We start from the raw sequence: 25,848 nt of genomic DNA, 5'->3' as shown, positions 1-25,848 counted from the left end.
TCTAGAAATATTGGAATAGTTCTTTTGAAATTTCATTATTTCTAAAAGACAACTCTCATTTCCACAACCAAACGAGGCCTTAAATTTATGGTTCACAACCCGAAAGCTTACAGTTAACCCTGTAGGAGATACCAATCAGACATTCTGTACCAGAAAAAGATATTCTCAACAATTCCAAGTAATTTGTGAAACCAGATACAATTTTATTATTTGATGACAATGAATCCTTGGCCACTGCCATGCTCCTCCCCCCAATACCTTCCAAAATCCAATGGACTACCATTATCACAAACTATGAAGGAGATTGTGTTTATAATAACATGAATAAGACACTATTTTGAAGCCGGAAAAACAATCTGTAGTTCTCTCTACTTGTATAAAGTATAAACCTCTACGCAACTAGTTAAAAATTAACTTTTCTCCACCGATCCCCAAATATATACCGAGAGTGATCAACTAGCTCTGCAGGATCACCCAAGACTTCAAAAAAGAGTAGGACAACACTGTCGCAAACATTAGCACGTCGTTTCTGTTTCTGTCTTATCCTGGACAGCCTTGTAGCACCGAAGACTGCAAAGAGGAAGCTTCGATTTAGAGTCCCTATACTTGTACGGATTCGTACAAAAAGGACCAGCACATTTCTCACGAAGAGGAGGATAGCTGAAAATTCATACCACATTATGTTTAAAAAGAGAATTCATCATCATCAGCAGCAAACAGAACAACAAGCACAGATATCTTGTGTGTCTACCAGGAAAACAAATTACTGTACCTGCAAGGTTTAGGGTCAAATAAACTGGGGAGACCCATATCATCTGGAAATGTCAACGTAGTGCCGTTTGGGCCCATCACATATCTAATTGTGCTTGATGCAAGCGCCATAGCATTAGCAGCCTTCTCCTGAATAAAGAACACCATGAGTGAGGAGATTGAACTCCTCATATTTTAAAGATAATCAATGAAGAGTTTCATTACCTGTGCCAGTTCTTCTTGACGCTTCTTTATTTTGTCTTCCTTCTTTTTCCTACCGGAATCTTGGCCACGTATTTTTTTTATAGCCTCATCCTACATAATTCAAACAAAATATCAGTATAAAATGACTACTGCCTCTAGAGCTAAAAAGTATTTACAGAAGATCGAGATACAAGAAAAGCATACCATAGATTCTTGAGTAGCCTTCTCAATTTGCATTCGTCGTCTCTGAGCAGCCTCAGCTTTCTTCATCTGCTGGTCATATTCTGTAGATTTCTCTTTTTGTTCTGTGGCCCAACACAACAACCATAAAATGGCATGTCAGAATTTAAATCAACTAACCCAAAAATAATGATTTTGAAGTGTAGGGAAGTATGCAGAATATTGTAATCGGACAAAAAAAAGTATGCAGAATGTCTCACTTCTAGGTGCTGCAGGTGGTAATCCATTTGGAAATTCAATTAAGCTTGAACCCAGGGATGACGAGGCATCTTTGCTCGACTGAAGGGCACGTTGGCGTGTTGTGAGAACCATTTCCCTCTTACCATCTAACAAAGGCTCAACAGCTTCCTTCTTCTCCTTCTTTTTACCTTCAAGCTGCTCACCATCAGATAATAAATTTTCCTCTTCATAATCAGTGTCTCCAGATACTCTATCAGTTCTTGACTTCCTCTTTAGGTCTTTGCCTGACCTTGATGGACCGGCATTATCAATGCTGGAAACTACAGATAGTTTTCTATGTTTCCTGCTTGACTCTTCATCATCTTCTTCTCTAAATCCTCCAGTAACCTTCGATGTTTTGAGATTCTCCAGATACCGAATCTCATCATCTTCCTCATCATCTCCGAACTCTCCATCAAGTACACGCCTCTTGGGTACGCGCTTGCTCTTACGGACTGGTTCAGATTTGTCTCCTTCCTTTCCAGACATGTTCTTTCCGGATGTCCTAACCATTGTTGAATGATCCTGATCCTTCCCGAGATTAATTCCACTTCTTGAGAAGTCCTTCCATGGAATTCCCTTCAAACCACTCTTCTTATCTAAATGGGAATGATTATCATCTGAATTTGACTGCATCGAAATCATGGATTTAATAACAAAATCACAACTAAAGTAAAGAAAGCAATTATTACGCTACTATGCAAACATTAATGCAAAAGGATTATTTTCCATATCTTACAGATTATATCTTTACGTTTTATCCAATTACACTCAATCCAGCTGGTGAGAAGGGTCTCCCGCAGGGTCTGACCAATCTCAAGTTTTTTATTACAAATTTTAAACATTAAAATGCATACATTCATTAGTAAGAAGACTCATAATTGAATATTTAGAACAACTATGAATTAATGGCCCAGTACCCATATGCTGATATGCTTATAGATAAATACTGAATCATATAGTACGACAGCAAAAACCATAGAAAAGAAAAAAATTAAAACCCACTTCATATAAAGTGCGATTTTTCATTCTCAAAAAAAAAAGTGAGATCTTCAGTCGAGCTAAAAATATAGCTACAGTTTTTACCAGAACATTTTGCTTCTGCCGTGGTCTTGAGACATCTGACGCTCGAGATAACTTTGTAGAAGAAGCCTCCTGTTTTGTACCATTGACTGCAGAATTGTCTTGAATTGTTCGGGTCGTACCACCAACCTTGAGCTTGACCTTTTTAACCTTATTCTCATTTCCAAATGCATCTGATCCTGACAGCCTAGTACTTGGACTTCCACCATTTGCTGCACCTGCACTTCTGGAATCTAATATCACATCATCCTTCACTGTGCTTGAACTTTTCCAATTAGCAGGGGCAAGGACACCTTCCCTAGAGCGTTTATTACTGATCCCATTTCGACCTGGCTCATTATTGTAAAATGAATTAAACCCTCCATCCTTTCTATCTTTTTTTAGGGGTTTTTCACCATGACCCCCAGGAGAAGTAACTCTAGCTATACACTCATTAAGACTCAATTCTTTCCGCTTAGAGTTGGTATCACAACCACCATTCTCATCACTAGAGACCTTGCTCAATTCATCTGAACGTGTTGATGATGACAGTGGCGACTGGTCATGAATTTCAGGTGATGGTTGTAGTGGTCGGCGAAAAGTTTGGCTTCTTTTCTTTCTCACAGTGTTGCTGATATCCAATCTAGGACAGCTAAACTCTTCCATGAGGGCACTGTTGCTACAGACCAGTTCTTGTGACGCAACAACTTATCAAAGCATGAAGTATAGTAAGAACCCACGCCAACAACGTACTCCAGTAATGCCGAAAATCCTAATCACAAGAAAATAACACAATTGGACACTTACAAGTAAGCAAACTATATGCTTTCCTTTACAGTCGAGCATCGAAGCATTCATAATAAACACCCAAGATATAACAACAAGAGATCAACCATAGTCATGTCGAAAAGAAAGTTATGTTTTAACTTTTAACTTGGTAGGGAGGGATTCAACACAACTTGTTCAAGTAACACGATTGGTATTGATAGCTCACCAATTTTAAAAACATGGTCCCGGGAACATATAACGAACAAAAGTAATGACATTCATATACAATTACACTAGAATTACAAAACATTCAAATCAATCAAAACTTGAATCCAACTAGATCCAGTACACTCAAACACACTCAAATCAAACCAAACCCCAATCCATCCCCCCAAGAGTAACAAGAATTTCGAAAGCAGTAGAAACCAAACAGAACGATCATCAAACAAAACAAACTCAAACCCGAAAAAACAAAATGCTTGCCAACACAGAACATAATCAACACAAATTACAACACATTCAAACTTTAAAAGCCTTGAGCAATAACAACACACTCAAAACTCCCAAAACGGATTACAACACGCAATACCCAGATACAAGAACTCCATAGAATCGACGACAACCCGAAGCAGAAGACCGATCGAATACCTTGAGAAATCGGGCGCGCAGCCAAATCCCAATACCATAAGAAAGCGACGACCTTTGGAGAGAAGAAGCAAAACCCAGAGAGCCAAAAGCAGAGATAAGATAGAGAGAGTGAGATATCGAATTGGGTTTTGGGTAAGGAGAGGAAGAAGAGGAAAAGGGTGGAGAAGAGATAAGGGGGAATTTTAGGGTTAGGGATAGAAGAAGAAAAAATAAGGGGAATGTGAGAGAGAAAGAGAAAGAGAGAAGAGAGGGAGGTGGGAGGTGGTGGTAAAGGAGAAGAGAAGAGAAGAGAAGAAGGCTAATAATCTTGGTGTTCACCATTTTGCTAATTCCACACAAACAACACACACAAAGGAAAGAGCAAGGCAAAGCGCGAGGGCAAGGGCAAGGGCAAGGGCAAAGGAAAGACCCAAAGCCCAAGTTTGGTTTTTGCCTGACTGACCAGACCTAGAGACTCTTCTCTCTCTCTCTCTCTCTCTCTCTCTCTCTCAAGTCTCACCTGACCCTCTCCTCATCCTGTGTGGTTTTTATTTGGATTGTTGGTCCTAACTCGTTTCCCGAACCCGACTCGGTGAACTCAGTCCTCTTCTTTCTTTTGCGTCTCCCCTCTCTTTTATTTCGCTGCAAGTATGTGCGCGCACGTTTATATTCTGCGCACACCCGGCTCACGTTAGTGGGTCTTCGTTTTTATTATATTATATCATGATTCCGACGTGGAATTTCTGGACAATGTACTTTTTTGTCAGCGTTTTCGTTAAGAAATGGTTCGTGATTCGACTGTTTCTTTCTAAATATATACATTGTCCTTTCACTTTTAATTTCCTTGTTCATATTTATTACCGTGTACATATTTGTCACCTGCCCACAAAGTTGACCTCGTGGAAGATGTTATTGAAGTTAAACGTCATAAAATCTCTAGCAAGAGTTCTATAATCTTCCACTATTACCAACATCGATCAATCACCAGTTTTGGGTCACCTTCCACTTCTATCTTCGTTAAATTCTCTTGTCTAGCTGCAACAAGGTTGTTTCTCAAGACAGTCGCCTCTGCAAAATAGCAAGGAGAGCTTTCAACATAGGACACAACAACAACGAGAATATGTATACCATTATGCTCTCTAACGGGAATTTACGAAGTTGCCGAGTCATTGCAAACCAATTAAACCATCTTAGTTGATTTTGAAGTAAGTTCGAGCTAGTGCTTGCCAATTGATTGTGGTATTAGGGTTTGAAGAAAAAGCACCAACAAGTCTTAATTGCATTGTTATTTGAAACTTTGATCATAATATTAGCAACTACTTTGTCATTCCTGGCTTTCCAAATTAACCAGCGAATGGAGTGGTTAACGAAACTGTAAAGGTCACCAATGAGGGATCAATCCCTCCGAACACTATGTCGACATTCATGGCTTTTCAAATTGACCAGCAAGTGGCGGTTAAATCTTAGCGACAAGATCATGTACTTAGTTAAGAAATAAACAGTTGAAGGTACTTATATAGGCCTTCAGTCCGGTCCATCTGCCTTTTTATATGAGAGTTCATTCAAACCTGGCCTGTTGAGCATAAGAGAACTCACCAAACAAATGGTTAGAAGTTTCATTACCCTAGCTCATTACAAAGATGACAGTTAATATCCCTAGTTGTAGGGGTGAGCATAAAAAACGGAAATTCCGATCTCGTCCCGAAATTCATAACGACGGGACGGGACGGAGGTCTAAAATGTTCGTCCCATCATGATCCCGTCCCGTTTCATAATAGTGGGATGGGACGTGGGACGTGAGACGAATAATTTTTATCACGTTTCGTCCTGTCCCGTCCCACCTTTAATAAAAACTTAAAAATTCTTATATATTTGTATCAAAATGAAACTAATTTATGTTCTTAATAACTCCAAAAATATATCAACTCAAATAATAATGGTAAATTATAATATTTTGAACATAATATGTATTTTTTTTGTTAAAATTTCATTATTGAATGTTAATTTGTTAATGAAAAAGTAAAAATATGGGTTTTTATTTAACTCCATAAGAATGTGGGATTTGTCCCGTCCCGTCCCAACCGGGATTAATCCCGAGTGAGATGCATTCTTAAAAACCCTCGTCCCGTCCCGATCCCGTCCCGATTCAAAAGAGTGGGATGGGACGTGGGATGAGCCACGTCCCGTCTCATCCCATCCCGTGTCCACCCCTACCTAGTTGAAATAAATATAGATAATCAATCCATCTACCTCTTGTTATTAGTCTTCCTCCTAAAAATAGCCAACCAAAGAGTTTGATATTTAGTTCGATATCTAGTTTCCAAAGTAGCATAACTTTTGAAACTAAATATTCAAGAGCTTAATATTACTCTGCTTCCTGAGTTGTCCGTAATAGAGTTATTTTTATATGATATCTTCCGCTTTTTCAAAAAATGAAGTTGCCACTTTTACTACATGCTTGGTACTAATGGATTAAGTAGAACGCATGGTACATTTCAGTTTTAGACAATAGAGTTTATTTTAGGATAGAACATATATAGGTAGAGAACTATTGATCATATATATATGAGAGCTATGTATGAAAATACAAGATAGAACAATAATGAGTAATAGCAGCGGAAAATATAGAATAATTTGTCTTTTCTATTGAACAATTCATATTACAAAGATTACACCTTAATGAATTATAATATAGTTCTAAAAAGTAAATTACTTCTTACTTGATAGTCACAATCAAGTATTGAAACAACCTCACTAAGATCGTTGCTTCAAGTGTCAATTACAACCTCACTAAGATCGTTGTAATCACACGTACTTCGACTTCACTAAGCTTGTCGATGATGCCACTAAGGTCTTCAATGTAGTCACTAAGATCTCCTAGCACTAAGCTCTTATTTGATGTGAATTTCTTCTCTCTTGTTTTCACTTTTTTCTTCTATTTATTCCTTGTCCGTGTATCTCACAAGAGGCAGCAAACCTACTGCACATATATGCCTTATATACCATGCGGCAATCTTCCTTAACCCTAGTACAATAGGTAATCAACACCAAACCTTTCCTAATACAACCTTATATAGAAAAGGAAAAACAATACATATGGAATACACCTTTTAATATAAATATATTTGAAACTATTTTTCCAAATATACTCTATTCTACCCATATATAATCCCATATAATCCAATATATATTTGATTCGGCCAAACTGTAAAAACCTTGCCACAAGTGTTTCCTAATCCGACTAGGAAACGTTCTCAATGCTCCCCCTTTGTTGTCACAGCTTGTTCTTCACATCTTTGGTTCTTCATCACCTCTATGGAGGCCAATATATGTACCTTCAATCTCTCCCTTTGGCCTTCCATGCACCTTTTACCAGTACCTAGAGTCCTAGACACTCACAAAGAACACTATAAGTACAAGTTTAATCAAATAACCTAATCTAAATAGCAAGTTGAACCTCCCACATTCTCAATACGAGAATAAGTCACTTAGTATCAAGAATCAATGATCATCATTTTCAAGATATCAAGTGACATGATCATAGGTTCTAATAAACTAAAATCAAAATCAAAACATTAACTTAGTCTCAAAACAAAAATAAACAAAACCACCATAAGTTTTGTGCATTTCACTTAAGGTATAAAACCAAAACCAAAACCAAAACAACTGAGTCTCATGCAAGAGACAATAGTTGGAGCAATCATAAAACATAAACAACTCGGTACTTGATGTCTTCCTCTAAGGTGATGAAGCCAAAGAAGGAGAAGTCTTGATCATAGGAGCAGCCTAGGCATGGCCACCAAGGCGTGCCAAGCGACCGCACCTTCGACGCCCTCTGATGGAATTGTAGTTGGGCCATGCATGAGAAGGAAGGTCACCATTGGCAGGAACAACACCATTTGGTGGAGGAAGATCGGTGCCTCGATCATCAACATGAGGAGGAAATGGAGAACGAGGAGCAGTAACCTGTGCAACCGGAAGAGAACCTAGAAGACTCTCATGAGCATCAATCCATGCAGTTTGAACAATAATCCGACTCCGGGCATCACGACGCTCACGGTCATGAAGGACAGTATCCCAAAAAGGACTCTCGGCTGTAGGAAGGGGAGGCGGAGGCGGCAGAGACTCCGGGGAGCTGGACAACAAGGAGGAGCTGTAGGAGTTTATAGGAGCCGCTGGGGAAGCAGGAGGTGCCGGAGGAGGCTGGTGAGGAAACATGATATGCGTTTCCAACCCAAGTTCGGTGACAATGCCAATGGCAGCCTCAAGACGAGAGATATGAGAGCAACGATAGCCTCATGACCAGCCTGATGGAGAAGCTGAATACAGTCTATCTGAGTTTGGAAGTGAACACCAATGCGAGAAAGGGCCTGGTTGATATCTCCAAGTGTCACAGGAACGGCGCAGAGGCAGCGGCAGCATCATGAGGGGTTTGGTGAGCAACAGCACGCCTAGCCTCCTGCATCTCCCGGCGAGTTGGACGAGCACCACGCATGATGAGAAACCTACGCACTTGAACACACTGTGAGAGTAAAGAGACGAAAGAAGGTATAAAACATGTGAGTACAACTCTAGCCTTGTGCGTGATATATATAGGAATAGCTGTGAAGAACAAGGATGCATGAGATTGTGTTTCCTTTTCAATGAAGATGATGCATGTAATAAGAAGTATATTGGGAAGATACCACTGTGCATAAGAACGAGATTCACCAAACCAAAGAAAGTATGCAGTAGATAACCTTCCAGAAAGATAAACAAAAAGATTTTGCAAAACCTAGAGGAAGATAGAGTAGATCGATGCCGAGAAGGAAAGTAAGCTTTCCATATAGATAAATCATACACAGGCATATGACAAGAGAGGATATTAGCGAATCATGAAACAAAAACAATTACCCTAGAGAACTTTCCAAAAGATGAATCATAATAACCATGAGTAAGAAAAATATGCACAGGTTAATCTTGTATGAGATGCATTATGACGAAGAGGAATACACATACATGCCAGTCACTCAATTACCCTAGACTAGAGTAAGATCAACTAAGGTTAGAAACCACAAATAACAAAGTTGCCGACTACACTAAGGACCAACAAATTATGATCAAACACACACTATACTCTCAATAAGATTGACAGAGCACACACTGGCAAAGTATCACTAGATAAGTCCAAGCATATCATACAACTATAGTAAGAGTTAATACAATGACCTGAACATTCTTGTTGAGCAAGATAATACACTTTATCAACCACACAAACAACCATCCTCGAGTAATATGCATGATCATTAGCCAATAGTAAGATGTGATGTGCATTTGAATATACTTCATAATGAGAATGAAAAAGATGAGTGATTAAATGTGCAAGTCAACTTAAACGACACTCCCCCTATCTTTCTATATAATCACCTTATAACACCATAATTCATATTTTTCTTCTTTTGATAACATAAGCTCAGTACATTGCTGAGACAATTTTTCAACCACCGTGGAGACCAAGCCAGTCCATTCCAACAAGTATCGAGTAGTTAGTCAATCCCTAGAGAGGATAGCTAGTCTGGCCTAAAAATATCATATCTTCCAGGGAAACCAAACCAGTTCATTCCTCTAGGAATCAAGTAGTTAGTCAAGTCCTAGAGATGTAGAACTAGTTCGGCCTATGACTGCATGCACAAACATTTTTTTTTTCATGAAGTCATTATCTATAACATGTGTTCAACTACACCAGCTCTTGACTAGGTGACTCAACTCAGATTTGTCCACCACTATGAAGTATGTGTATGTGAGAACTAAACATAAAAGCTAATAACCATGAATGACGTCAGAGAACATATGAGGTGTGATCCAAAGCAACAATGTCAAAAGCACTAAAGAACAAACAGGTAAAGTGTAGTAACTCATCCATAGTAAGATAAGATCGAGGACAAATGAAGGTTACTTTGACATATGCACCCACCAAAGATGTTATCTGTTAATATTGAGAGCAAATGTTAATGGCATTACGTAAGGTCAGAAAGCGTTTTGTATCCAAAAGTCTGGTAAACAAGTTTGCCCATTGATAATTTATAGAAACAAATTCTAATAATAGAATATTCTTATCAACAAGTTCACGAATGAAATGATAACGTATATCAATGTGTTTAGTTCTAGTATGCTGAATAAGATTCTTGGAAATATTAATAGCGAAAACCGTATGATTTTCCCGATCTAAATCACAGAAAATCACAAGTTTTCCTTGCGGAATATCATAATCCTTAAGTATATTTTTCACCCAAAGCATTTGAGTCCAACAACTATATGCGGCAATATATTCAACTTCTGTAGTAGACAATGAAGTACAATTTTGTTTCTTACTATGTCATGCAACTAAATTCTTACCAACGAAGAAACAACCACCACTAGTACTTTTTCAATCTTGCATATTACCTCCCAAATCCGCATCAAAATAACCTGCAATTTCAGCATTAGTGTCATACGTATAAAATCCCCACATGTTATACTACCGAAAACATAACGAATAATTCTTTTAACAGCCTCTAAATGCGATTCTTTTTGGGTTAGCCTGAAACCTGGCACAAACACTTACACTGTAAGATATGTCAGGACGACTGGCAGTAAGGTAAAACAAACTACCAATCATACTATGATATTTAGTTTGGTCAACAGACTTACCATCGAGATCATGACATAACTTTGTGGTGGTACTCATAGGTGTACTAACAGTTTTCTTCTCAGTATATTAAATTTCTTAATAAGATTTTCAGCATATTTAGATTTGGATAGAAAAATACCATTTTGATTTTGTTTAATTTGCAAGCCCAGAAAGTAAGTGAGTTCACCACACATACTCATTTCAAACTCATTAGTCATAACTTTAGTGAATTCTTTTATTAGAGCATCAGAAGTAGACCCAAAAACCATATCATCAACATATATTTATGTAACCATGAGATGACTTCCAACATGTTTAACAAACATGGTTTTATCTACAGTACCACGAAAATATCCTTGAGAAATAAGATAAGTAGAGAGTTTATCATACCAGACACGAGGAGCTTGTTTTAGACCATAAACAGCCTTTTTAAGTTTCCAAACTTAATCAGGATGGTGAATATATTTGAATCCTAGAGGTTGTTCAACAAACACTTCCTCATGTACTTCACCATTAAAAAAACAGTTTTTACATCAATTTGAAATAACTTAAACTTACGGTGACATGCAATGGCTAGCAAAAGTCTGATGGATTCAAGTCGGGCCACCGGGGCGAAGCTTTCATCAAAATCCAAGCCTTCAACTTGAGAATATCCTTGAGCAACTAGTTTAGCTTTATTTCTTGTAATTGTGCCATGCTCATCCATTTTATTCATGAAAATCCACTTAGTACCAACAACATTAGTATTTTCAGGATGAGGAACAAGAATTCATACCTCATTCTTTTCGAATTGGTTGAGTTAGGCCCAGTTTGGGAATGTTTTTCAGCTGCTTTTAGAGCTGCTTCTACTTTTGGATTCAAAATGTGGTGTTTGGTAAAACTCTGAAAAACTGCTTTTAGTCAAAATCGATTCTTGTGGAAGCTGATATTGAGAAGCTGCGATTTAGAGCTTTGGAGAGCTGCTTGTGGAAAAAACACGGAACTACAGTATATTTTAAATGAAATATGTCTATTTTCCAATATTGTCCTGCGTCTATTTTGAAAATTACGTTGAAACACTCTATTTCTTACTCACGACCTGGACACCATTTTCTCTTCCTATTTTTGCCGTCAAAAATTCACAGCGATCTCTTTTTCTGGGCTTACTCATCGAAAACAAGGTCGAAGGCTCCAAGCACCATTCATCTGCCATATCCTTTATTGTTCTTCAAAAGCTTTAACTCATTTATTGTATATCTCGGTGTGTGAATTCAATAATTCTTGAAGATTATTTCTGGAAAATTTCCACAAACGTTCTCCTCTTATTGAGCTTATCTTTGGATTTAAAAATGGAGAGGTGAGGTGGTTGACAACAGAGAAGAGGCTGAGAGATTGTGTAGCATAATTGAAATATTGGGTTTTGGTCTTGTGGTAATCTGGGAGATAGAGGAAGAGGCTGAGAGCTTGTATGTACAGATCAAAGGAGAGAGAAGAATGGATGAGAATAGAGTTGAATTCATTTTTGCTCTTTTAAAATGCGTCTGTTCAGGAGGTTAATCTAACTACATCAACATGTGAGGGTGAAATATGTGCGGTAGATATTCAATATGTGAGGTGGCAGCCTAAAGATTAAGACACCTCTTGTTGTTTCAAAGTTTTTTTTTCCTCAATGCACTAGATCAAGAGATAAGTATTAAATATATCCATTTCATTTATAAAAATATTAAATATATAAGATAATAGATTGAACTATTTTGTAAAAGTATATAAATTGGGAGAAACTATCATCATTTTAAGTAAAGAAGATGACAAGTGAAATCATAGGAATGCTTTGAATCTCTATATTGAGCGTCCATGTTTAACTTGGTAATTATACATATTTTTTGAAAACAAGTTATCAAACACTTCATTTGTTTTCTCTTACAGCAAATTCAAAAGCAATTCTGGTCACAGCAGATTCAAAAGCAATTATGCTCACAGCACAGCAATACCAAACTGGGCCTTATTCTTGCATTACATTGATCAAATCATCATCTAGCAGAACCTCCTTGATATTTTTAGGTTCAATCAAAGAAACAAAACCAAAACCTTTTAGTATTTTAGTTTGTTAGTTTCTTTAACTTTTTCTTTAATAAAGCTTACTAGAGCTTTGTTTATTTCCACAATCTATGTGCTTAAGCATCCAGAGTCATCTTCTTTTGATAAAGTAATCTCAACAGTTTTCCTTCTTATGCGCATGCCTTCACCAGTATCACCAATGATATCATTGGATGAATGATCTTTCCTAACCTGCTTGAATCTAGTTCGATATTTTGTTGCAGGTTGTAGATTTTTGTTCACTTCCATGATTGCTTCCTTTCCATAGTTCATATGGAGTATTCTTTGTACTTGAACGAAGAATACTCGATTTCCAACATAGCATGCAGTATTTACCGCTTCAGCCTAGAAATTCTCACTTGAACCAGATGAATGTAACATCACCCTTGCCATGTCCAATAAGAATATGTTTTTACGTTCAGCTATTTCATTCTACTGAGGGGTTATAGGAGCAGAAAACTCATGAAACACATCGTAATCTCAACAATATTTAAAAATTTAGAATTTTTAAATTCTGTTCCATTGTCAGATCTAATTCTAGCAATTTTTAAATTATCTTGTTATTTTTCCACTACAAGTTGTTTACTCATTTTTTCGAAGGAATCAAATGTCTTACTCTTATTCTTTAGAAAATCAACCCATGTAAACCGAGAATAATCATCAACTACAACAAAGATATATTCCTTACCAGCCATACTTACAGTAGCAGATGATCCAATTAAGTCCATATGTAACAATTCTAATGGTTGAGATGAGGAGGAAGCATTCACAACTTTATGATTTGCACGAGTTTGTTTACCTGTTTTACATCCTCCAAAAATAACATCAGTATGACCACCTAATGTAGGTAAGCCTCTTATTAATTTTTTACTAGATAATCTAAGCAAATCTTGAAAGTTTAAATGACCAAGATGCTTATGCCAAAGTTCCATGGTTTCCTCAACTGAACTAGTCCTGAAACACGATTCGGAGCTGTTAGATTTCAAATCAGAGGCAACATGATAACTGTTATATCTTGATCTATCCCCTCCCATCACAACGACGTTTATTAAACCAGATATCCTCATACTCATCAGTTAATTGACTAACACTAATAAGATTATTAGATAAACCTTCAACATAAAAAGAACATTATTTAAGCAGGTAAGATCCTGAGATTTGATTGAGCATTTCCCTTTTATTTTTGCTTTCCTCCCGTCTCTAAAAGTGATGGCACCTGACACACTTGATTCTTTTAAGTCATAAAACCAATGTTTGTTACCACACATATGTCTAGAGCAACCACTGTCAATATACCAAGTGTTTCTTGTCTAACAGATAAAGCAGTAATAACAATATTACAAGTAGCCTCAATTTCATCAGATTCATAATCTATATCAATATAACACCGATTAAAAAAACTTATATGGAATCTTGATTATCCTTTTTCCTTCAAACTTTCTTACCTGGATATCTCATAGCAACATTCACATCATGTTTAGTTTCTTTATAAGATTTAGACAAACCAACAAAATGAGAGATATCAAGTAAAAATTGACTATGTTCTTTCAACTTACTTCGAATATCTTTAATATCTTTCTCACACCTGTCATCTGAGTTGGCAGCATTTAATTTGAAGGAGGTCTGAACATTTTCAGATTTTTCATGTTCTTCAACATATTTTTCACATTCCTTCGAACCTGATTGTTCAACAAGTCCACAAAATATGCATTTAGATTATATTGCTCCTAGATCGTTGTCTTCTTCATCATGTATGACTTTGGAAGAGATCGTAATATTTTCCTTACAATATCAAATTTTTATAAAGGTCTTCTAAGCCTTTCACACAAACTAGAGATATCAGTAAAATAACTGTAAAATTCATCAATAGACTCATCATCTCTCATTTTTAAAGCATCTATCTCAGAGTAATATTTTTGTAATTTTTGTTCTTTTACAGTATCATTACCTTCATTTAAAACACATAATTTATCCCAAACTTGTTTGGCCGTGACATAATTCTGAACTATTTTCTTTCATCTCTACTCATTGATGCGTAAAGAGCATTTAGAGCCTTGTGATTTCCTTCACTAGCCTTAATCTCTTTTTCAGTCCACTCATCTTCATCTTTTAGTTCACCAGTGGATTTACCTTCAGTAGCTTTTGAATTAGCTTCTTTCATTTGAGGTTTCCATCCACGTTCAACACTCCTCCATGCATGAAAATCAATACCATATATAAAGGATCTCATTTGAAGCTTCCATTGAGCGAAATCCATACTTTTAAGCATAGGAGGTTGATTCAATCCTCGACGTTCTATCTTGAGCTAGATCTACCGGACACCTCCGGCACCTGCTCTGGTACCAAATGAAAATACAAGATAGAACAATAACGAGTGATAGTAGCGGAAAATATAGAATAATTTCACTTTTCTATTGAAAAATTCATATTACAAAGCTTGTCGATGATGCCACTAAGGTCTTCAATGGAGTCACTAAGATCTCCTAGCACTAAGTTCTTATTTGATGTGAATTTCTTCTCTCTTGTTTTCACGTTTTTTCTTCTATTTTTTCCTTGTCCGTGTATCTCACAAGACGCAACAAACCTACTGCACATATATGCCTTATATACCATGCGGCAATCTCCCTTAACCCTAGTACAATAGGTAATCAACACCAAACCCTTTCCTAATACAACCTTATATAGAAAAGGAAAAACAATACATATGAAATACACCTTTTAATATAAATATATTTGAAACTATTTTTCCAAATATACTATATTCTACCCGTATATAATCCAATATAGTCTAATATATATTTGATTCGGCCAAACCGTATAAACCTTGCCGCAAGTGTTTCCTAGTCCGACTAGGAAACGTTCTCAATGCTCCCCCTTTGTTGTCACAACTTGTTCTTCACATCTTTGGTTCTTCATCACCTCTATGGAGTCCAATATATGTACCTTCAAGGTAGCGCTACAAAATTTTAGAGGGAGTTAACTATAAGTTTGAATTCTTCGAAACTAACAGCCCCATCTCCATCAGTGTCTATAGAAGCAATAATGCCCTGGCAATCCTCCAAACTTAACTCAAATCCCATCTCATCTCCCATGACCTCATACAACTCCTCTGCAGTCACAGCATCATCACCGTCAACATCCAAGGCCTCAAAAGCATTCTTGAGCACATCTTCGAGCCCCCCGAATTCCATGTTCCTTGTGTTCATCTCCAAAAACTCCTCTATGCTCAGCAGCCCATCTTTGTTTGTGTCCCCTTGCTCCATCATTGCCTCCACGTCCTGCTCGCTCGAACTGTAACCAAGTGATCCTAGGATCCCACCGAGCTCTGCTGCTGTGATTTTCCCATCGTTGTTTGAATCGAAAGCTTTGAATGTGTTGATAAGGCCCAAGACCTGGCTCAGTGACTCGGTTTCTGCAGAGAGAGAACTCGACTGAGCCATGAGTCAGCTTGGTATGAGCTTACGCACTCGAGGTGTCTGGCCTTTTAGTCTGCAGATTCATTGCGACAACCGCCTCTATTTATATACAAGCAATGTAAAGCAAAAGAGGATTCCCCTGAACAAAAGATAGGACTGTATTCTTATTCTTGTGAATGCATGCTTCTCTTTTTTGGAGAATACATTAGTGTAATATATATGAAACTACGTACAATTTGCTGAGATAATAATATTTCTGGATGATTGTGACAGTAAATGTATAATTACATTAACTGAAGCTATAATCATTCAAAAATCTACCTTTGAGATTTATACGCATGCAAGAAAAAACGCAAATTATACGCATGCATTTGATAGAAATCTGTATATTACAGAATCGCCCGTCTTTGTAATATCACTCCAGTGCTCGATCAAGGAATTATCTTTTGCAAGTTGCTATCCTTGATTCTGCGAAGAAACTCAAGAAAGTGTCCATCGCTAAGGCAAACATATATGCTTGTTCTAGATTATATTTTTATAGTTGATCCCATGACTACTATCATTATTAAAGAGAAGAATGATTCGGACATGATATTTCACGATCTGAATTTACTTGATAACTAGCATCACATCACTATACATCAATACATGACATCTGATACGTACTTACGTACATGCATTGGCAATTTGGCAGTCAATAATCAAGGTCAGATTCCTTTTTTTTTTGGGTCAACATATCAATTCCTATATATAATACCAATAATTGGGCTAGGCCTTGGGCTTGATATGTCTTTTAACATCTGTAAATTCAGGCTCACATTAAGCAAAATTTTGGTTTTGGGATCAAACACGACCCATGCCGGTATGCAAAACATAAAATTTAACTAAATCAAGTAATTTATTCTAATCGAAGAAATTGCATGAATCTATAGAAAAAAAATCCCTCCAAATCTGCAGAAAATGCAGATAAGTTTGTGAGTGAATTACATATATTAAAAAAGTTTGAAAAATAGATATATTGAAAACGTACCAGGTACATGATTAAACATGTGGAATTGAATGATACGATTCACGATTGGTATGTATTTCTACGGAAAACAAAAACAAGCCTGAATCTATATTCTATCAACTTCACAAATGTTTTGTTTTGCTTTTAAATAACGTTAACTTTATTTCGGAAGAAGTATATGGTCTTACCCTATTTAAGAGAAGTTCAAAATTTCTTTTCAGTATTGATCAATTTAAGGAATGGTGCTTCTAAATGTACCCAATAAATCTCTAAGTATACCCAGTAAAATTATTTATTCTTAAATATATGCAATTAAATTACGAAATTTCCTTACTGCCCTTATCTTTGTACCCATCAAAGTGTCTTCAAACACTTCAGACCGTCGGTCACAACTCCTATTGTGTCAGCTCTGATTATAATTTTGGGATGTATGAGAATCTATAGAGAAGGATAATTGCGGTGGAATAGCAATGAGCAATTGAAAATCAATTGAATCTGTTATCTGGTGGTTTCACATACCTCTCCAAATGGTTTTATGGTTATGTGAACAATCATCAATGATAATGCAACAAAGAGGATGAACATTGCTGGCAATACGGAAGCAATAAGAACGATTTTTGGGTTGGGGAGTATGAAATTTAAAAGAACAATTCTAGGGTTGGAGCATGGAATGATATGGATGAAAGATACATCGATACTGTATCTTTTCGACCCCTCCTCTTCTGACTTTCAATAAAACCCAACCTTATGACCATGAATATATGTGATCTCCACCTCCTCTCACACACCAATCTAACCAACAACTTAAACCCAATGTGTTGCACAAACATAGTCACAGATGAGGGGATTGAGGGCATTTATGCGATGGCTGTGATTGTTTGCTGGGTATAAGCAGAGGGTAGTAAGGGAAATATATTTATTAAAGTTAATATATTCAAATAAAATTAATTTTATTGGGTCTACTAAAAATTTAATGGGTACATTTAGCAACACATTTAAGGAATTATATTCATTCTCATAAAAGTTTCTGTTGTTATTTTAATAATTATGTCAATCATATCGCGTTAAATGTCTCCTTGTATTCCCTTAATCATCTTAATCTATCACTCCTATGAGTCCTATCCTGTATTAATTTTTCACTATTAAGGATCACATTCTCTTCACTCTCACATCTAATTCTAGCAAAAGTCGGTAGGTTTTTCAAATTTTTGATTATCGGCCACGTTGTATCTCATATCTCACTTTAGCACGCGATATTTTTGGCTAATAATTTGACTGAAAAGTAGATATTATAAACTATTAATTTTAAAATTCTCAACTAATCCTCAGCTTAATTATTCTAATGAAAATACTCGCTATGTGTATGGATATCCACTGAGCGAGGTTGGCACACTAATTCATAATGATAACAACTTAGAAGTCAAGTGCGGCACACTGATTCATAATTAATGATAACAACTTAGAGATGGAACTTTAAATTAATGAGATTTAATTTGCAGAACAGAAAGATAAAAGCTTAAATGGATGGCAAGTTGGCAACTCATGTTTGAAGAACTGCTTGCTCCAAATCTTGTTGTTTTCACGCTACATTTGAAGTCTCTTTCATATATATATTTCGTTGATCTCCAACTTGGTAGAAATCTATTGAAGTTAATTCCAGGCAAAGAAAAGGCATGAACAACTTGCATTTTGTCACGCAACACCCTCAAACTAACATACGCAACTCCCGGCCAGGCCGTGCTACATCATAGTTGACTGTCATAAACAACCCAACAACTTTGGAACTGTTTCCAGTTAGGTTGAACTCGATCGTTGAAGTCCAATTGCAAGGTAATAATATTATAATTGAAGCCACTTGCATAAGCTAATCCTAGATTGTACTAATGTGAGTACTGTGCAATATATATTTAATAGTTTGTTTTAATACCACATTGGGAATTTTCCATTATATCTGTACTCTTCCGTTCAAAATGGCTGCTGTCAAATGGAACCCAGGTTGGTTCGTGTCTGCGTATGGATATGGATAAGGACTCGATCTTCATGTGCTTAATAGTTAATACGATTCCCAACAAGTCCATCAGAGCTAAGAAGAGCCATGCTGGGGGTTGGACGCGGAAACTAAGTTCACAGCTGACCTTTCGGCTATACCAAAAGAAGAAAATAAGAAGATAGATCAACAAGTTTAACGCTCGACCGATAGAGAAGATTTATTCAATCACATAGTTTGAGCTTCTAGAACATGGCGTTCTTGGGGCTTTCTACTTAGTTCACCGAAAAATTCTTCCTAACTATCGCATTATTGATAACTTTAAAATAATAATTTATCAACAAACTAAACGACAAAATGATTGAACGCTCCACTTAACTCACCTAAAATAACAATGTTATATTTTTCATAATTATATCACAACATAAATACATTGAACCATGATCTAATAATCAAATTAGAAAATATAATATCCGTAAATACTTGACCTAGTCGTGAAAGACGAGAAATATGCTACTCGATAGGATTAAACCTAATGAGCTTTCGAGTTAACTTAAAAAAAAGCGCCAATAAAAGTACAAATAAGACCGGTAAAGAGTTTTTAAATTTCCAATACACACTTGGGTATATGATATTAACATAATGAAAAACAAGGCTTTGGTATACAACCATGGAGTGGCATTATGAAAGTCATGAAACCGCAGGCTTTGGTATATAACTAAGTAATGGTATTGATGAAATGCAAAAAATTTGATGTACAAACTATGTAATGGCATTGACATATTTCTGAGCATGAGAAAAAAGAATGACAATTTGATCGAGAGTACAACGGACTTTATTCCATCTAAAAAAACCCATCTAATTGAATTTCCCCCCATTTCTCCAAGTGGAAAAAAAAAAAACAATGATACAAGACTAATTATAATGTACATATTACTGTGGATCTAGCTAGCTCCACCCTTCAAAATATCAGCAATGAATTCTTAACATCATAGTTCATCTTCTCCAGATTGGGCTGCACAGCAAACTGAATCATTGGCGGCGGTCCGCACGCCAACGCAAGAGAATCGTCCGATCCGTCGGGAACATGTTCCCTCAGTATACTCTCCGTGATGAATCCCACACTGTATTGCCAGCCTTCCTTACCATTCTCCACCACATACCACACATAAAACCTCTCATGCTCCTTAGCCCAACTGTCGAGCTCTTCCCTCAACAGGATGTCCTCCTCAGTGCGGTTAGCATACACGACGTGCATTTCGGTTTCGTCCTCGGGGTCTTTCAGGATGGCTTGTGCTACTTGGTAGATGGGTGTGATCCCCGTTCCACCAGCAATCATGGCGAGCTTCTTTGCAAACTTAGGTTTACCGTGAACCAAAAAGTTACCTCTACCATTGTACTCTATGTGACCCAAAGGACCCTTCACGTCTAGAGCTGCCCCGATCGGGAGAGAATCCAAGTACTGTGACATGAGTCCACCATGAGGGAACCGAGGGTGCACATTCTTAAAGTAGACCTTGACCACCAGCTCGAAATACCCAATCTCATCAATCGAGCTGGTTGGTGTGTAAGCCCTCATGCAAAGCTTGCCATCAATCGTAGCACACAAGAATATGTGCTTGCCCACCGGTAACCCTAGAGCCTGGTCTTCTGAAGGCAATGCAAATCTGAATACTCTAACGTCATGTGAAATGGAGGTCTTCTTCTCAAGCTTACACGGAATTTTCTCGCGTGGAACGAGCGCAACGCTTTTTAGTGTGACTTCTTTAATAGGGGCCAAAAAATTCGTCAGAGAAGACATAGAATCCACAGTTGATGTTCTTGGTAACCCATGGACGGTATTATTAGGGGAGCTTGAGTCGGAGGTGTAACCTGTGGTACCAATCACCTCACCTATTCGATACTCCTCGAGCATTGTCTTGGCCTTATCGGAATGTATTGCTTCAAACTCTTCCGTGCAATCTGTTCCAGCATTGATCAAAATGCTATCAGCACCGCCGGGATGGTCATTGAGGAATCTAGTGCAGTCGTAGACGTGACCGTGGACAACAATCCATGTAGACTGAGGGGTGTTGTGCCTCTTGACTTCGGACATTGAGTAAACCTTGCTGGAAGTGTTCATGAAGGGTGAAGACACACTCTTCTTTAGGGTCGCGGTGGCTTCAATCTGATCCAAGCGTTTTTCTTTCGCCATCCACCCACCGGATTGGTTTCCGGGTTTGGTTGGATGCTCGAACACTATTCCAATCTCTCCTCTGTGTGGCAACACATTGATTTTCACTCGGAACCAACAGTTGTTCATCATTCCCTGCACATATGTAAGTGCGGTTCAAACCAATTAGCAAAGAGACTCAAAGTTCTAATTAAAGGTCTACATCTACAAAAACATTAGTTGCATTATGTGTACTATTCTCACAAATCACAATCAAAGAAGAGTTTAAAGGTCCCCATTTTTGTTTTTAATGGGGTCAACAATTACAGCCATATGTATGAAAACCACTAGGTTCTTTCTTTTCCCGCCAACCAATAAATCAAATATTATTATTTCCTATTTTTTATGAAGAAAATGTTCTTAATTCTTGGACGATTAAAATAGGTGATTAAGGGGAGTTCCAAGGCTTAAGGATCCAAGGTTGAAGGCACCAATAGGAGACTATTTGAATAATCTATATTCCTAAGATGATGCTTTCAAATATAAAACAGCAACAGAGACAGTTCCCATCACAAATTGCCAAGTTGATGTATGAACTAAACAATTTGAAAAGACACGAACAACAACAAGAACCACATGACGTGAAAGAAGGAACCCGGCCAGTAGATTCCAGCAAAAGAATGTTAATTAAACTTGATTAATATAACTAAGGAGCCAATTAGTGCATGAATGAATCTTACCATGACATTCCAGTTGAGCTTTTCGGGTTGAGTGTTGTGGGTTTCATCCCAAGCCCTCACGGCAATCTCTTTGGCGACGAGTAAGTTGAGCACTTCGACCTCCAGTGACCAGAAGCACCAGCACCAGTATTTGCCATACTTGTTCGGCTTTTCTTGGTGATCCAGATTGCAGACCTGCCATGTCTCCCCACCGTCCAGAGTAATTTCCACTCGTGTCACTTTCTTTCCTCCTCCTGTAAAAACCACCCAACACTCGTATAAGTCATAATCCATGAATTGATGAAGGCCTGTAATCGCCCCACAAGAATTAAGAACACATAGTTTAAACCCCAAACGTGCATAGCTGATAGCCCCCCATAGGCAGTAATGAAACTAACATGTTGCTTTCTTTTCATGTTATGTTCTTATGAAAATAAAGATAAAGATAAAGACGATGTTCAGATGTTCATTGGTTGGATGCAAAGCATTACCAACGGCTGTCCTGCTCCCTCGAAACCATGTACGTGTATTTGGATTTACCAAACTACTCAATGTCGATGTTAACATTATTTTGGATCCGACGTAATAGCGGCTAATTAACGTTATAAGTTCATATCACGCCGTAAAAATAAAATAAAAATATCATGTGAAAATGAAGTAGAATAAAAATCACAAATGTGATAAAATATCAGTTTCGTATAAACAGTATTAGTGACGGCGACCGCCCTCAGTTTTCATGTTTATGTTCAGAGAAACAATGAACTCAGCAAAATATTTACGTCATTTGAAAAATGTGTCATGGAAAGTACAAATTTCGCACAGAAAGACCACGAATAAAACAAGAACGAGAAGTCAAGATACATATGCATTTATATATCCAACGCATGCATGAACTGGGAAAATTCTAGCCTACATTGCTGCATGTTATGCAGCAGCCTCATCTTCCACACATTATTACACACATTCTATGTGCATGTTATGACATTCAATCTATATCACACATCAGTGTATGTTATACATACACCGTTGCACAGCAGATAAACCTCATGAACTGTGTCTTCATCAAAATAAACATCACCCTATTTTACGAATGCACACTCTCTTACATTGCACCCAACTACGTGTTTCAATGGATATTCCATTTAAAAGATGCTGTCTGATATATATAGAATTGAACAACAAAAAAAGGATAATTTATCGATCGTTGGTAGCTACTTACCGGAATATGCATAGCCTTTCAAGATGTACGGCCTCGTCCACGAGTTTATCGACAATATCTCCTCATGAGACGGCGTCGTAATTACAGAGTTTATGTTCAGCTCGTTGATTATGTACTCCGGCTTGTACCACCATGCTGCACACAGTAACAATATCAGCTCCATTACACTACACACTTCTCTACAATCAATAGGTAACTAACTGAATAAGTTACCTTCAGCGTTGGCGAGCTCAGCGTCGACACATGAAGGAAGGACCCTATTGTCTTTGTAGTGATAATAACAGTCCGACTCTGTCGTCGTCACGATGATGCGCTTGAGCCATTTGACCATCCGGCCACCAATAAAACCGGGGATGATCACCCTAACCGGAAACCCGTGATCCGGGGCTAAACGCTCGCCGTTTTGCATGTAAGCAAGAATGATGTCACGGCTCTCATCCATGGCGATCTCCTTCTTCAGACTGGTGGCGTACTTGGAGCCACCGCCACCTGGCAGGTCCTCGGCTCCTTCGAAGCAGACGTTGAGGGCCCCACCTTTACGGCTGTAGATGCAGCAACGCTTGAGGACGTCGCGGAGGCGCACGCCCCGCCAGACGGAGGTAGAGACGCCGGCGGCGCCCCAGTTGAAGCCGATGGTCTGCTTCACCATGTTCTGCTCCTTGCGGCGGTTTCCCGCGCAAACGAGGGTGACTGGGAGCTCGCGGACGCGAAACTCGGTGACGAGCTGGTCCATGGTGAACCGAGCCGGCCGCTTCACCAGGCCGGTGACCTCGATGGTCCAGTCGTGCCACGAGGCCTTGGGGACGACGCCGTGGTTGCGGACGTAGTGGAGTGGGACCGGGGTGATGAAGCCGTGGTGCATGAGTCGGTTGAGCGGCGGCTCCGAGTTGAAAGGGTGCTTCCCAGTGAGGCGGACCATGCTGGGGTTGCGCTCCACCCAGTTGTCGGAAGTGGCCTCATCTCTGGGGTCCAAGATCGACGGCTCTAATTCACTGTTGCCTCTCCGCACCAAGTCCATGTACCCTTCTATGCTCTCGTTGTTGTCATCGTCGCTAGAGAAATACCCGTCGTCGTCGTCCACCGGGGCCGAGATTTTGGGGACCTCTTGAAAGTGGCGGTTGAAGGAGGAGCGGACGACGCCGTTTATGGCGGGGTCGATGTGGGGGAACTGACGGTTCTGGACTGAGGCAGCCATAGTTTTTTAGGTTCAGGTTTTGTAAGTTTTCGTGAGTGGGGGTGGGGTATAAATGGGAAAGATTCTCTCTCCTCTTTTTTTGGTGTACTAAAAAGAGAGAACGATGGAGAGAGTTGGGATCTCTGAAAATGAGGGAAGGGGGAAGGGAGACTTATATAGGCCCCCGGGTTGGCTGGGGGAGCACGTGTCACACGGAGAGTGAGGGACCCACGGTATCAAGATGCGAACCGGTTTGAAACTTTTATCGGATTTAATTATTATATATACCGTGATTAAAGTTGTTGATTCATTTTTATTATTATTTCTGAATAATTTTTATATGTAAATAAATTTTTGTGATTTTAACCGCGTGTATGTTAATTATAGCATGATATAATATAATTAGTTGGGTACACCACATGTCAGTGTCATGTAGTGTGGTGAGTACACAGAATATTAGTAATGTTGACGGCACAACTCCCAGGTCTGTCTAGTGGCGGGTTCAACTTCACGTCTATGCTTCATGCCTTGCTGCCTTTATTACATCGGAATTACAAGCCTAGGAGTTGAACCACGTAACTATACAGGTATATATATATTTACGTACAATACGTATGTTGGTATAATTGCAATAAATAATTTTTGTTTTTCTTGGAACAAATTAGCCAGGCAGAATAATAAATCTAAATTAGATTTGGAACAATGTTGCACAACAATGAGCATAATGTTGCCTTGAAATTGAGTAGACCTTATTTGTGTACGGGATCGTGGTCTAGTTGCCTTCATGAATTTGTCAATACACGAAGTCTTAGTTAGAGGCCTAATAGTGACAGATCTTGAAACAAGTAACCGGAGGGGTCAAAATTTATGAAATGACCAATATATACCAAGTTTTGAATTAAATGTTAATTAATATATAATTATATCATATATATAATATAAGCTTATTATTATATATACAATTATGCCTTAATTCTACACAATTATATCATAATTATAGTAATTTTGACCCTAATTACACATAATTATATCATAATTAAAAGAATTTTTTTAACTTACCGCGGGGCCATAGCTCCCTCTGATCTCTTCATAGTTTCGTCACTGAGGTTTAATATATATTTTTGTAATATTTTCTTTGTTGGTCTTATCTCTAATCTTCTACGTTTATGAATGAAGTTTCTACCTTATAGCTAGTAAAATTTTCATTTTATTTTTAAATTTTAAAATGGAGTTGAAATTATATCAATGTGTTTTATGAGGGTGGGTAGATCATACTCGATTAATTGTAAACCACGTAGCCACACTGGTTGATTCAATCGGCCAAGTTAAAAATAAAAAAACCAATGTAAATGTTTTTTTATCGAATACTTGAAGTTGACTATTTCTTCGTACGTAGTCGTTGTTAAATGGTTGACTTTGTTCTCATACTCCCAATCCATTAGGAAATTATGCATGTTTATATTTCTTCAAAGACAAGTAAAGATGTACGGAATGTTGGATTTTCATTTCCTCTCAAGAATGCAAATGAAAGTCTGAACTTAAACCATGCAATTGGCTTTGCAAAAAATTTCAATCAG

General features: G+C 37.9%; 4 protein-coding genes across 4 annotated transcripts in view; all 4 read right to left on the bottom strand.

Annotated features, from left to right (window-relative positions):
• Window positions 1-25,848, bottom strand: part of LOC126793659 (ATP-dependent Clp protease proteolytic subunit 5, chloroplastic) — a 135,434-nt gene that overhangs the window by 3,307 nt on the left and 106,279 nt on the right. The gene's annotated exons all lie outside the window — the stretch shown is intronic.
• LOC126793651 (uncharacterized) lies at window positions 217-4,364 on the bottom strand. The gene is made up of 7 exons (XM_050520243.1): window positions 3,892-4,364; window positions 2,500-3,247; window positions 1,395-2,043; window positions 1,159-1,259; window positions 976-1,065; window positions 773-900; window positions 217-660 (listed from the first exon to the last, which is right to left on the bottom strand). The coding sequence occupies exons 2-7, from the start codon at window positions 3,139-3,141 to the stop codon at window positions 516-518; spliced, it is 1,755 nt and encodes a 584-aa protein (XP_050376200.1). The 5' UTR covers window positions 3,142-3,247; window positions 3,892-4,364; the 3' UTR covers window positions 217-515.
• LOC126793661 (probable calcium-binding protein CML25) lies at window positions 7,157-16,065 on the bottom strand. The gene is made up of 2 exons (XM_050520258.1): window positions 15,539-16,065; window positions 7,157-7,205 (listed from the first exon to the last, which is right to left on the bottom strand). The coding sequence occupies exon 1, from the start codon at window positions 16,033-16,035 to the stop codon at window positions 15,562-15,564; it is 474 nt and encodes a 157-aa protein (XP_050376215.1). The 5' UTR covers window positions 16,036-16,065; the 3' UTR covers window positions 7,157-7,205; window positions 15,539-15,561.
• LOC126793649 (nitrate reductase [NADH]-like) lies at window positions 19,764-24,396 on the bottom strand. Its single transcript, XM_050520241.1, has 4 exons — window positions 23,311-24,396; window positions 23,098-23,232; window positions 21,900-22,132; window positions 19,764-21,315 (listed from the first exon to the last, which is right to left on the bottom strand). The coding sequence occupies exons 1-4, from the start codon at window positions 24,290-24,292 to the stop codon at window positions 19,969-19,971; spliced, it is 2,697 nt and encodes an 898-aa protein (XP_050376198.1). The 5' UTR covers window positions 24,293-24,396; the 3' UTR covers window positions 19,764-19,968.

Source organism: Argentina anserina, chromosome 5, assembly GCF_933775445.1.
Source record: "Argentina anserina chromosome 5, drPotAnse1.1, whole genome shotgun sequence".
Classification (NCBI taxonomy): Eukaryota; Viridiplantae; Streptophyta; class Magnoliopsida; order Rosales; family Rosaceae; genus Argentina; species Argentina anserina.
This window is presented reverse-complemented; position numbering and strand designations above follow the sequence as displayed.